At 38.5% G+C, this 13146-nt stretch overlaps 1 protein-coding gene across 1 annotated transcript in view; it reads right to left on the bottom strand.

Moving 5' to 3' along the window:
• The window catches only part of LOC128647600 (vomeronasal type-2 receptor 26-like), a 333654-nt gene extending 321158 nt beyond the window's left edge, over window positions 1-12496 (bottom strand). Inside the window, exon 1 of the mRNA XM_053700356.1 lies at window positions 12250-12496. Within this exon, the coding sequence (XP_053556331.1) occupies window positions 12250-12496 (247 nt within the window). The remainder of the gene's footprint in view (window positions 1-12249) is intronic.
• Window positions 12497-13146: the final 650 nt, after the last annotated feature.

Genomic DNA, 13146 nt, shown 5'->3' with positions numbered 1-13146 from the left:
TGGAATCAGCCAATCAGAATCAAGTTCAATCCGATTGGCTGATCCAATCAGCCAATCAGATTGAGCTCGCATTCTATTGGCTGATCGGAACAGCCAATAGAATGTGAGCTCAATCTGATTGGCTGATTGGATCAGCCAATCGGATTGAACTTGATTCTGATTGGCTGATTCCATCAGCCAATCAGAATATTCCTACCTTAATTCCGATTGGCTGATAGAATCCTATCAGCCAATCGGAATTCGAGGGACGCCATCTTGGATGACGTCCCTTAAAGGAACCGTCATTCGTCGGGAAGTCGTCGGAAGAAGAGGACGGATCCGCGCTGGAGGTCTTCAGGATGGAGCCGGTCGTCATCGGTTGAAGATAGAAGATGCCGCTTGGATCAAGATGGTTGCCGGTCCGGATCGCCTCTTCTTCCCGGATAGGATGAAGACTTTGGAGCCTCTTCTGGACCTCTTCAGCCACCGGATGATGGATCGCCAGCCCCCGCTTGGGTTGGATGAAGATTTTGGAGCCAGGACGGATCGGTGATACCTGGTGAGGTGAAGACAAGGTAGGAAGATCTTCAGGGGCTTAGTGTTAGGTTTATTTAAGGGGGGTTTGGGTTAGATTAGGGGTATGTGGGTGGTGGGTTGTAATGTTGGGGGTGGGGGTATTATATGTTCTTTTTTACATGCAAAAGAGCTGAAATTCTTGGGGCATGCCCCGCAAAGGGCCCTGTTCAGGGCTGGTAAGGTAAAAGAGCTTTTAACTTTATTAATTTAGAATAGGGTAGGGCATTTTTTTATTTTGGGGGTCTTTGTTATTTTATTAGGGGGCTTAGAGTAGGTGTAATTAGTTTAACATTGTTGTAATATTTTTCTTATGTTTGTAAATATTTTTTTATTTTTTGTAACTTAGTTCTTTTTTATTTTTTATACTTTAGTTAGTTTATTTCATTGTAGTTATTTGTAGATATTGTATTTAATTAATGTATTGCTAGTGTAGTGTTAGGTTTAATTGTAGGTAATTGTAGGTATTTTATTTAATTAATTTATTGATAGTGTAGTGTTAGGTTTAATTAGAATTTAGGTTAGGATTTATTTTACAGGTAATTTTGTTATTATTTTAACTATGTAACTATTAAATAGTTGCTAACTATTTAATAGCTATTGTACCTGGTTAAAATAATTACAAAGTTGCCTGAAAAATAAATATTAATCCAAAAATAGCTACAATATAATTATAATTTAGATTGTAGCTATATTAGGGTTTATTTTACAGGTAAGCATTTAGCTTTAAATAGGAATAATTTATTTAATAAGATTTCATTTATTTCGTTAGATTAAAATTATATTTAACTTAGGGGGGTGTTAGTGTAAGGGTTAGACTTAGCTTTAGGGGTTAATACATTTATTATAGTAGCGGTGAGTTCCGGTCGGCAGATTAGGGGTTAATAAGTGTAGGCAGGTGGAGGCGACGTTGAGGGGGGCAGATTAGGGGTTAATAAATATAATATAGGGGTCAGCGGTGTTAGGGGCAGCAGATTAGGGGTACATAAGGATAACTTAAGTAGCGGAGCTTTGCGGTCGGCAGATTAGGGGTTAATTATTGTAGGTAGCTGGCGGCGACGTTGTGGGGGGCAGATTAGGGGTTAATAAATATAATACAGGGGTCGGCGGTGTTAGGGGCAGCAGATTAGGGGTACATAAGTATAACATAGGTGGCGGTCGGCAGATTAGGGGTTAAAAAAATTTAATCGAGTGGCGGCGATGTGGGGGGACCTCAGTTTAGGGGTACATAGGTAGTTTATGGGTGTTAGTCTACTTTAGGGCACAGTAGTTAAGAGCTTTATGAACCGGCGTTAGCCCAAAAAGCTCTTAACTCCTGGTTTTTTTCTGCGGCTGGAGTTTTGTCGTAAGAGCTCTAAATCTCACTCCAGCCACGACTCTAAATACCGGAGTTAGAAAGATCCCATTGAAAAGATAGGATACGCAATTGACGTAAGGGGATCTGCGGTATGGAAAAGTCGCGCCTGGAAAGTGAGCGTTAGACCCTTTTTTGAGTGACTCCAAATACCGGCGGTAGCCTAAAACCAGCGTTAGGAGCCTCTAACGCTGGTTTTCACGGCTACCGCCAAACTCTAAATCTAGGCCTAAGATTGTAGACAACTTATCAATTCAGTTTGCATTACAGAGAGAATTCAGTTACACTGCAAAAGAAATATCTGCTATCTAAATGGCAGATTTAAAAAGAATAATACAAAGAAAGGTCTCAAAAAAATATATTTTGCAAACTACTAATACAGTGTAATTAGTGCTCCTGAACTCCTTTCACATGAGTGAACTGGTCCTTTAAATAATAAAATGACAATTTTCTAGTGCTCTGTCTACGCACTAAGCTCTGATTTTACAGACAAACAATTCAACCCATTACAATTTAATTCATATATACACAAACTTGCAAATGCAACTTCTCCTACATTTTAAACTATTCAGCTTGTATAACAAGCCATTGACAATACATTAATATCAAAAACAATTTTACAGTACACTGTCCCTTTAAGGACTAACCATTTATTATGTAAAACCCATGTAAAACAAAAAACCTCTACTGAATTAATTTACTTGCAATAGAAACTGACCCAAAACCTATAACCTTATTTTATATTTTCTACTAACTCCTTACAAATACAACATACTTGAATCAACCTATTAATCTTTTTTTTTTATTTATTTATTTACCAGAACATGACCACAAGTCACTCAATCATCCGCACATTCACAAATCCTTTAATTAGTTTCCTTGCTTCCTTGCAAAAACAATATATTTATATGCTGCATCAGGTGGACAGTTTTTTTTTTTTTTTATTTGCATACAACAAATATCACTTAAAACTAAAACTGCTTATTAATAACACACATATTTAAAACATGCTTATGACTTTAAAGTTGTAACAATAAGACTTCAAAATACCTCATTACAACGTCATTTTTACAGCATTACACACACACACACAAGCTCAGATCATCTCGCATACCAGCAATTCACTCCCCCTTTTTTTTTTTTTTTCAGGAAAACATATATTTATTAATTTTCCTCCAAATTTAAAATGTATTTGTACATATCTGAATTTGTAAAGATTGGCCATTTCTTCACAAATTTAGAAAAACACATTTCAAATAATACATTCTCCTTTGGTTTAGAGTAAATCTGTTACACTTAAATCTCCTTTTCATTACTGCACACATACATACAACGGAGCTTCTGAAACAGTTTTTTTTATATTTCTCTTCACTGACTCTACACAGCTGCTCACTGACAGATGTTTTCATGATCCCCCCTCCCTTTCTAGCGTGGGTGTCTCTCTGTCTGAAATATTTCTGCTTTTTTTTTTTTAACAGAAGCTGTTAACCGTTTTGTAGACATTACAAATGCAATAACATTTTCCTCTTCTCTGTGCATTATTAACAATATTTGGCTATGAGCAGACCCCACTTTTCTTTAACAACACAAAAAGAGCAGCAGTAATAAAATGCACAGTCACTTAATATATATTTTAAGCACAAAACAGCACAGCAATTATATAGCAATAAAAAGCAAGCAAGCAAGCAAACAAATTAGTATCCAATTTCCAGTGATAGGTAACAAAAATCTATTAAATGGCTAAATAAGGAAATTTCAACCCAGGTGAGACTTTAACTCACCTTAACACAGCACTGCAACTTTGCACGGGGGACTGAAACAACCGCCAATGCACGCTTACTCTTGCGCCTTACTCGCGCTCTAGGCAGGTCTTTAACCTGTCTAGCCTAGCAGGACTTTAACCTGTCTAGAGGGGTTAATGTAAATGCCGGCAGGACTTGAACCTCCGCAAACCTGCGCCTCTACCGCAGGAACCCCTTATAAAGGGACTCAAACCTAACCCTGCTTCTTTATTTACTGCAGGAATCCCTTTTAACCCTTTTTTCATATATTACCAACACCTATTACAAAAAAATAAAACCAACTAAATTTCGGTTCCGATTCACAGAGGGAATCAGAGTAAATAAACACTGATCCACTCACCCCGTGTAAATCCCACGAGCTGACACCAGAAACTGTTGGTGTTGTTTTCAGGAGGGGAGTGTCAGTTCAGGACTGGGCATCGGGCACACCATACCAGCTGGAAATTAGTACTTATCTGTTCAGGACGTCCAGGAGAATAGATTTCAGACTATGCAGCTATGATTCCAAAAGCTATTCTGTTTATTGCAAGTTGAAAGGAACTTTTTATAGCCAAGAGTTACAGCATATAGGTTTAACAAGTGACGTATTCATAATTACATCATCTTACATAGTATTTCTATAAGAACAAAGAAACTCATAGAAAATATAATTGGAAGAAAAGGAGTGTTAGGGAGTCATTTCTACAGAAATACCAAACTTCAGATAACAGTAACTGGGCCTCCTAGCCCCGCACAAATCACAGCCGTTTGACATCTTGTAGAGATAACAATGCATCCAAGCACATCGTAAGGGTCATTCTCAGGGCTATTATATCTATGCAAGTCTCCCTAACATCAGCATATTTATTACTACATAATAAACCACTATAATAAAAGATTCATTACACAAGATGGATGCCTAAGACAAAATGGCGGCGAAGAACAAGATGGCGCTAGTCATGCTAACAATAATTCCTAACACATCCCTTTTTTGTATGCTGCTAATTATCGCTAGCAGATTTGCCACACATTTTATTGGCTATGGTGAGGTCTGGAGCAGGTGAATGGTTTGCGATTGGATTGGGGTTACCTGTGCATGGTAGGTGGGAGGAGTTATACCCGAAAAGCGGGACATGCAACTGATCCACGAAGCCGCCAGCCGATACCGGAGAAAGCCTGCGAGACAGTTGGAGGAGCTTAGAGAAGTGCTCGTGTCAGCAGTGCCAGAGGTTACCAGTAAGAGGGCTGTGGGGCATGGTGGATACTTTCTGTTACCATATGGACTATTAGCCACAAGTTTTTGGCATACTCTCCTCCTTTAATACCCCCCGCCTGACACCTTTGTTAACTTTGGGACTTTGTATCTATTCAGTGGATCTTATAAGGAATATCTGTTCTTCCATTTGTTACATATATGGATCGGATTCCTATTCACACTTTGTTTGCTTTGTTCACCGGAAACTACCTTGCAAACCAGCTTTGTGTTCCACCTACACTACATAGTTTCACTGTGCACACAGCTCCTCCAGACAGCCGGTGATGTCACAAGCGCAACCCGCACGCTCCTTTCTGTTACCAGCAGCTTGTATTCAGTTTTCATTGTAGCGTGCAAACATTGTATCACCCGCCTCAAGAACTTTCCAAGTTATATCAGGGTGGCTAATTGGCACCTCTCCCAATATTCATCACTTTCTGAGACTGGGGTAAGCTGTGTTATTCATACAAACTGTTTATGCTATTTTCTATAATACCACCTGCCCTGCATACAATCTACAAATACTGCAGTACTGGATTCTTACTAAAAGATTGCTTTTCTCATACTCACTACTGGTGCTGTGTGACCCCTTATTCATATTCTGACTCAAAAGTATATATATATATATATATATATATACAGAGAGAGAGAGAGAGAGAGAGAGAGAGAGAGAGAGAGAGAGAGAGAGAGTGAGAGTGAGAGTATCTCACAAAAGTTAGTACACCCCTCACATTTTTGTAAATATTTTATTATATCTTTTCATGTGACAACACTGAAGAAAATGACACTTTGTTACAAAGTAGTGAGTGTACAGCCTGTAAAACAGTGTACATTTGCTGTTCCCTCAAAATAACTCAACACACAACTATTAATGTCTAAACCGTTGGCAACAAAAGTGAGTACACCCCTAAGTGGGAATGTCCAAATTGGGTCCAAAGTGTCAATATTTTGTGTGGCCACTATTATTTTCCTACACTGCCTTAACCCTCTTGGGCATGGAGTTCACCAGAGCTTCACAGGTTGCCACTGGAGTCCTCTTCCACTCCTCCATGACGACATCACAGAGCTGGTGGATGTTAGAGACCTTGCGCTCCCCCACATTCCGTTTGAGGATGCCCCACAAATGCTCAATAGGGTTTAGGTCTGGATACATGCTTGGCTAGTCCATCACCTTTACCCTCAGCTTCTTTAGCAGGCAGTGGTCATCTTGGAGGTGTGTTTGGGTTCGTTATCATGTTGGAATATTGCCCTGCGGCCCAGTCTCCAAAGAGAGGGGATCACGCTCTGCTTCAGTTTGTCACAGTACATGTTGGCATTCATGGTTCCCTCAATGAATTGTAGCTCCTCAGTGCCAGCATCCCTCATGCAGGCCCAGACCATGACACTCCCACCACCATGCTTGACTGTAGGCAAGACACACTTGTCTTTGTACTCCTCACCTGGCTTCCACCACACACGCTTGACACCATCTGAACCAAATAGGTTTCTCTTGGTCTCATCGGACCACAGGACATGGTTCCAGTAATCCATGTCCTTAGTCTGCTTTTCTTCAGCAAACTGTTTGAAGGGTTTCTTGTGCATCATCTTTAGAAGAGGCTTCCTTCTGCGACGACAGCCATGCAAACCAATTTGATGCAGTGTGCAGCATAAGGTCTGAGCACAGACAGGCTGACCCCCCACTCCTTCAACCTCTGCAGCAAAGACTCATTCGTCTAAAGACAACCTCTGGATATGAAACTGAGCACATACACTCAACCTCTTTGGTCAACAATGGCGAGGCTTGTTCTGAGTGGAACCTGTCCTGTGAAACCACTGTATGGTCTTGCCCACTGTGCTACAGCTCAGTTTCAGGGTCTTGGCTGTGCAGGAGTGATGCAAGCATAATTGTCATGCTGCCTGATTGACTGCACAGTCTGAATAATAATAAGTTAATAAGTGTTTAAATGAAATATTAAATGTATTTATTATTACAGTCATTTTAACAGTGTAATACATTTATTAATAATAGTTGTCATTTTTTTGTTTGTGTAATAATTACGTGTAGTATATATGGCTGTTGAGAAGGAATTGCAGGGCATCATAGTGTGAGCATTGCAATGATTAAAAATTTCAAATTTCACTAACGTATCGAATTGATTTTTAAAAAACAAATGTATCCGAAAATATAGAATATACAAATAAGTTTGGAAATAATGATTTAGCGGAATAAAAATAATTTCGCCGAAATAATGAATCAATACGAAATTACAAATAATTCAATAATGTTTGTGAATGAATCCGAAAATATCAGAATTTGGCGTGTTGCGAATGTAACCGAAACTAATTACAGACGCATAACGAATCAATCTAACTATAACGAACTGAAAAAAGAAAAAAAAAAAATGTTTTGATTGCGCACATGTCTATTTGAAACACAACTATAACAAGAAAGAATTTTGAATATTGTAAAATGGATTTAATAAGGGCCACCTCATCTTCATGATAAAACAATTCTGATAGTAGTGATATTTCAAAAAGGGTCTGTATTACAATCGTCCACCCCACACTGTAACAAACACTTTCTGTATTAATAAGTCATTTGTAACAGTCTGGCCGCAATATTTGAAGTAAAGGCATTCAGTGCTGTGTAAACTTACTTTGCTAGTCTTCTAATATTCTGATCACAATAGAACATCACCTTGATTACAATCTAATATCGAATTGCTCCTGAAAATGCAGCTTTCTGATTGAGTTGAACTTTAGATTGTTTCCCCTCAAAACTTTTCCCTGATTGCCAGTAAATCATTAAAATTGTGTTTAAAGGTTGGGAGAGGGGAAAGCGGAGCTGCTGCAGAGTACTTCCGCGTAGGACCGGGGTGAGCGGATCAGACCAAAAACTGGGAAGGGGTGTGGAGCCAACCAAGTAGCGGAGGACGACCGCCAAAGACTCAGCAAGAAACAAAAAAATGGAAGGCTGCTGAGCAACAGGTAAGAAAAGGCTTTATTCCATTAAAAATAAGGAAACACAAATTAGCAAGGAGGGTAGTTAGCCATCTAACATGTTTCGCGCTGGTATGCGCTTACTCATAGATGCTAAATGCAAGTAAAGGAAGCTGATGCATTTAAAGGGGCAGGAACCAATAGGAGATAAATCTGTTAAGTTATGTATTACAATCAGTTTCACACATAAACTTTCTCCTTATTAATCACAATACTCAGCCCCCTTAAAATGCATTAGGTTGTATACTTAAAAACAAATACATATTACTTGTGAAAGTATAGCAATACTTGGCTTGTTAGAAAATTGTATCAATATTTACATCAAAGAATTATTGCAAATTATTTAGAAAACTGTTTTTATAATAAATCATATAAAATAGACAAGAAATGAAAGAAAAAAGAGACTTAAACATCACTATTTTACAAATAAGGAAATAACCAAATAGAGCCATATTGCCCAATTTAATATTAGTGCACAATTAGTATTGGTCATCCTCATGTGTAAAATAGTGTGGAACTCCTGAAAACACGAGAAACATTCAAAAAATGACCATATACAGCATAGAAGTAAAATTATGACCGTATAGCAATACTTGTTCACCCATTGATATAATTAAAGGGGTCACACAAGTGGACACAATACATAAATAAATAAAAAATGTGTAGAAAACATTTAAATAATATATGAAGAATATATGCATGTATATAAGAGGTACAGGGTACATGTACACGAATGTCAGCAGAGACTAAATTAATATGGAAATCACTGTACATGAAACATCCGCAAACATGCTTCATATATATATATATTTATATGTATGTGTGTCGCCACACGTGTGATCCCACACAAATACCTTTCTCTTATGATCATATGTATGTAGATTGGAGTAAATGAAACCTATCCAAAGTATCACATAGATAAATAAACAAGTGCTGAGAACATACTAATATGAAAATATATGTATGAATATCAGTATACATTGACAAACGTATAAACTCATATTTATCTAATCGACAAAGTATCTCATGTCCCACTCTAAGTTCATACCCAGTGGTGATTTAGATTTTAGCTTATAGATCCAAAATAACTCCTTCTTATCAAGTATTTTTGACACATTACCACCACGTAGGGGAATTCTAGCTATATCTATGACCTTAATTTTAAACCTAGGTACATTAGTGAAATGAAAAAGGTTGAAATGTTTCGCTACTGCAGAATCTTTATAAAAGTTTTTTACATCTCTCAAATGTTCCCTAGTACGATCTCTAAGGCTCCTAGTTGATTGACCAACATATTGGGCCCCACAAAGTTGGCAATCGAGTAGATATACTACGTAGGAGGTAAGACAAGTGGCATAAAAGTCAATTTTGAAGGTTTCACCTGTAACTGCACTACAAAATGTATTGGTGTAGTCCATGGTGTCACATGTTAGACAATTTGAAAGATGTGCCTTGAAGTTACCTTTACCCCTGAGCCAATTAGTACCAGTCCTTGTATTAGATTTCACTAAACTAGGTGAAAGTTTTGTGGCTAATGTAGGTGGGGTTTTTTTGCTACAAATTTGCAATTTTTAATATGAGGTTGTAGGATTTCATCACCTCTCAAGATGTGTAGATGTTTTTTAATAATGCCACAAATAGAATTGTATTGGAGTGAGAATTCAGTTGAAAATACAATACTGTTCTCATCGAGATAATTTTTCTTTTTGGGGTCATCCTTAAATGTAGCAGTACTACTGGTTATCCCTACTGAAAGAGGAAGATCTTTAGATTTTGGTTTCCAATATTTAATCTCCTCAAATGTTTTAAGTAATTATTTTTCGTTATAGCCTCTGGCTTTGAGTCGTATGATCAACTCTTTACCACCTTGCATATAATTTTCAAGATTACTGGCATTACGCCTAAGTCTGATAAATTGGCTCCTAGGTATCGATTTCACTAAGTGATGTGGGTGACATGAGGCAGCATGAAGGATGGTATTACCTGCTGTGTCCTTTCTCTATGTACTTGATAGAATCTTATGTGTAGAATTATCACCATAAAGATGGAGATCCAAAAAATTAACTCCCTCAGGGTGTAAATCTTCAGTAAACCTCAGGTTAATTTTGTTATCATTTATGATAGATAAAAATTCATCAAAAGGAAAATCATCCTTCACAATGAAGATAAGATCGTCTATATACCTCATGTACATAAGGATGCCGGACCTGAAAGGCTCCCCTATGTCATACAGGGAGTGCAGAATTATTAGGCAAATTGTATTTTTGAGGATTAATTTTATTATTGAACAACAACCATGTTCTCAATGAACCCAAAAAACTAATTAATATCAAAGCTGAATATTTTTGGAAGTAGTTTTTAGTTTGTTTTTAGTTTTAGCTATTTTAGGGGGATATCTGTGTGTGCAGGTGACTATTACTGTGCATAATTATTAGGCAACTTAACAAAAAACAAATATATACCCATTTCAATTATTTATTTTTACCAGTGAAACCAATATAACATCTCAACATTCACAAATATACATTTCTGACATTCAAAAACAAAACAAAAACAAATCAGTGACCAATATAGCCACCTTTCTTTGCAAGGACACTCAAAAGCCTGCCATCCATGGATTCTGTCAGTGGTTTGATCTGTTCACCATCAACATTGCGTGCAGCAGCAACCACAGCCTCCCAGACACTGTTCAGAGAGGTGTACTGTTTTCCCTCCTTGTAAATCTCACATTTGATGATGGACCACAGGTTCTCAATGGGGTTCAGATCAGGTGAACAAGGAGGCCATGTCATTAGATTTTCTTCTTTTATACCCTTTCTTGCCAGCCACGCTGTGGAGTTCTTGGACGCGTGTGATGGAGCATTGTCCTGCATGAAAATCATGTTTTTCTTGAAGGATGCAGACTTCTTCCTATACCACTGCTTGAAGAATGTGTCTTCCAGAAACTGGCAGTTATACTGGGAGTTGAGCTTGACTCCATCCTCAACCCGAAAAGGCCCCACAAGCTCATCTTTGATGATACCAGCCCAAACCAGTACTCCACCTCCACCTTGCTGGCGTCTGAGTCGGATTGGAGCTCTCTGCCCTTTACCAATCCAGCCACGGGCCCATCCATCTGGCCCATCAAGACTCACTCTCATTTAATCAGTCCATAAAACCTTAGAAAAATCAGTCTTGAGATATTTCTTGGCCCAGTCTTGACGTTTCAGCTTGTGTGTCTTGTTCAGTGGTGGTCGTCTTTCAGCCTTTCTTACCTTGGCCATGTCTCTGAGTATTGCACACCTTGTGCTTTTGGGCACTCCAGTGATGTTGCAGCTCTGAAATATGGCCAAACTGGTGGCAAGTGGTATCTTGGCAGCTGCACGCTTGACTTTTCTCAGTTCATGGGCAGTTATTTTGCGCCTTGGTTTTTCCACATGCTTCTTGCGACCCTGTTGACTATTTTGAATGAAACGCTTGATTGTTCGATGATCATGCTTCAGAAGCTTTGCAATTTTAAGAGTGCTGCATCCCTCTGCAAGATATCTCACTATTTTTGACTTTTCTGAGCCTGTCAAGTCCTTCTTTTGACCCATTTTGCCAAAGGAAAGGAAGTTGCCTAATAATTATGCACACCTGATATAGGGTGTTGATGTCATTAGACCACACCCCTTCTCATTACAGAGATGCACATCACCTAATATGATTAATTGGTAGTAGGCTTTCGAGCCTATACAGCTTGGAGTAAGACAACATGCATAAAGAGGATGATGTGGTCAAAATACTCATTTGCCTAATAATTCTGCACTCCCTGTATATGTGTTGGAGCTCCCACTTACCCACAAACAGATTTGCATAAGAGGGGGCGAATTTCGCCCCCATAGCTGTTCCCTGACGCTGTAAATAGTAAGCAGAATCAAAAATAAAATAGTTGTTTGTAAGTAGGAACTCCACAACCTCCAGGATGAATTGTTTGATCTCATCACTATAAGAGGTATTCCTATTCAGGAAAAATTCCAAGGCCCGGCATCCATGCACATGAGGTATAGAAGAATACAAAGATGTGGCATCAATTGTCACCCATTTATAATCTTCCTGCCATTCAAAATTTTGCAATGTTTCTAAGAGATGACCTGAGTCCCTAATATAGCTATACAAATTCTTAACTAGAGGTTGCAGTAGGCTATCTATCCATTCAGACATAGGCTCCAAAAGGGAGCCTATGCCTGAAATGATGGGACGCCCTGGCGGTGATAGAAGGCTCTTATGCGTTTTAGTCAGGTAATGAAATATGGATGTAATGGCATTGGTTGGTAAAAGGTATCTGGATTTTTCTATAGTAAAAATACCCAGAGACACAGCTTCTTCTAGTAGTCTCTGTAGTTGTTTTGAAAAGAGTGTAGTAGGATCTGACTCAAGTTTCCTATATGTAATACTGTCAGACAGCTGTCTAGTAGCTTCTGTCATGTAGTCGGATTTGTTGAGAATAACGACATTGCCACCTTTGTCCGAATTACGGATGACAATGTCGTCATTCTCAGCTAAATCTCTCACATAAGCGAATAGAGGAAGATCTTTTGAAATTAGAGGAAACATGTAATTCTGCTAGTTACCGATATAAACATAATCTAACTGTTCAAGAACAACAAGCTGTGAGAGATTTAGCTGAGAATGGCGACATTGTCATCCGTAATTCGGACAAAGGTGGCAATGTCGTTATTCTCAACAAATCCGACTACATGACAGAAGCTACTAGACAGCTGTCTGACAGTATTACATATAGGAAACTTGAGTCAGATCCTACTACACTCTTTTCAAAACAACTACAGAGACTACTAGAAGAAGCTGTGTCTCTGGGTTTTTTTACTATAGAAAAATCCAGATACCTTTTACCAACCAATGCCATTACATCCATCTTTCATTACCTGCCTAAAACGCATAAGAGCCTTCTATCACCGCCAGGGCGTCCCATCATTTCAGGCATAGGCTCCCTTTTGGAGCCTATGTCTGAATGGATAGATAGCCTACTGCAACCTCTAGTTAAGAATTTGTATAGCTATATTAGGGACTCAGGTCATCTCTTAGAAACATTGCAAAATTTTGAATGGCAGGAAGGTTATAAATGGGTGACAATTGATGCCACATCTTTGTATTCTTCTATACCTCATGGGCATGGATGCCGGGCCTTGGAATTTTTCCTGAATAGGAATACCTCTTATAGTGATGAGATCAAACAATTCATCCTG

This window comes from Bombina bombina, chromosome 2 (genome assembly GCF_027579735.1).
Source record: "Bombina bombina isolate aBomBom1 chromosome 2, aBomBom1.pri, whole genome shotgun sequence".
NCBI classification, from domain to species: domain Eukaryota; kingdom Metazoa; phylum Chordata; class Amphibia; order Anura; family Bombinatoridae; genus Bombina; species Bombina bombina.
This window is presented reverse-complemented; position numbering and strand designations above follow the sequence as displayed.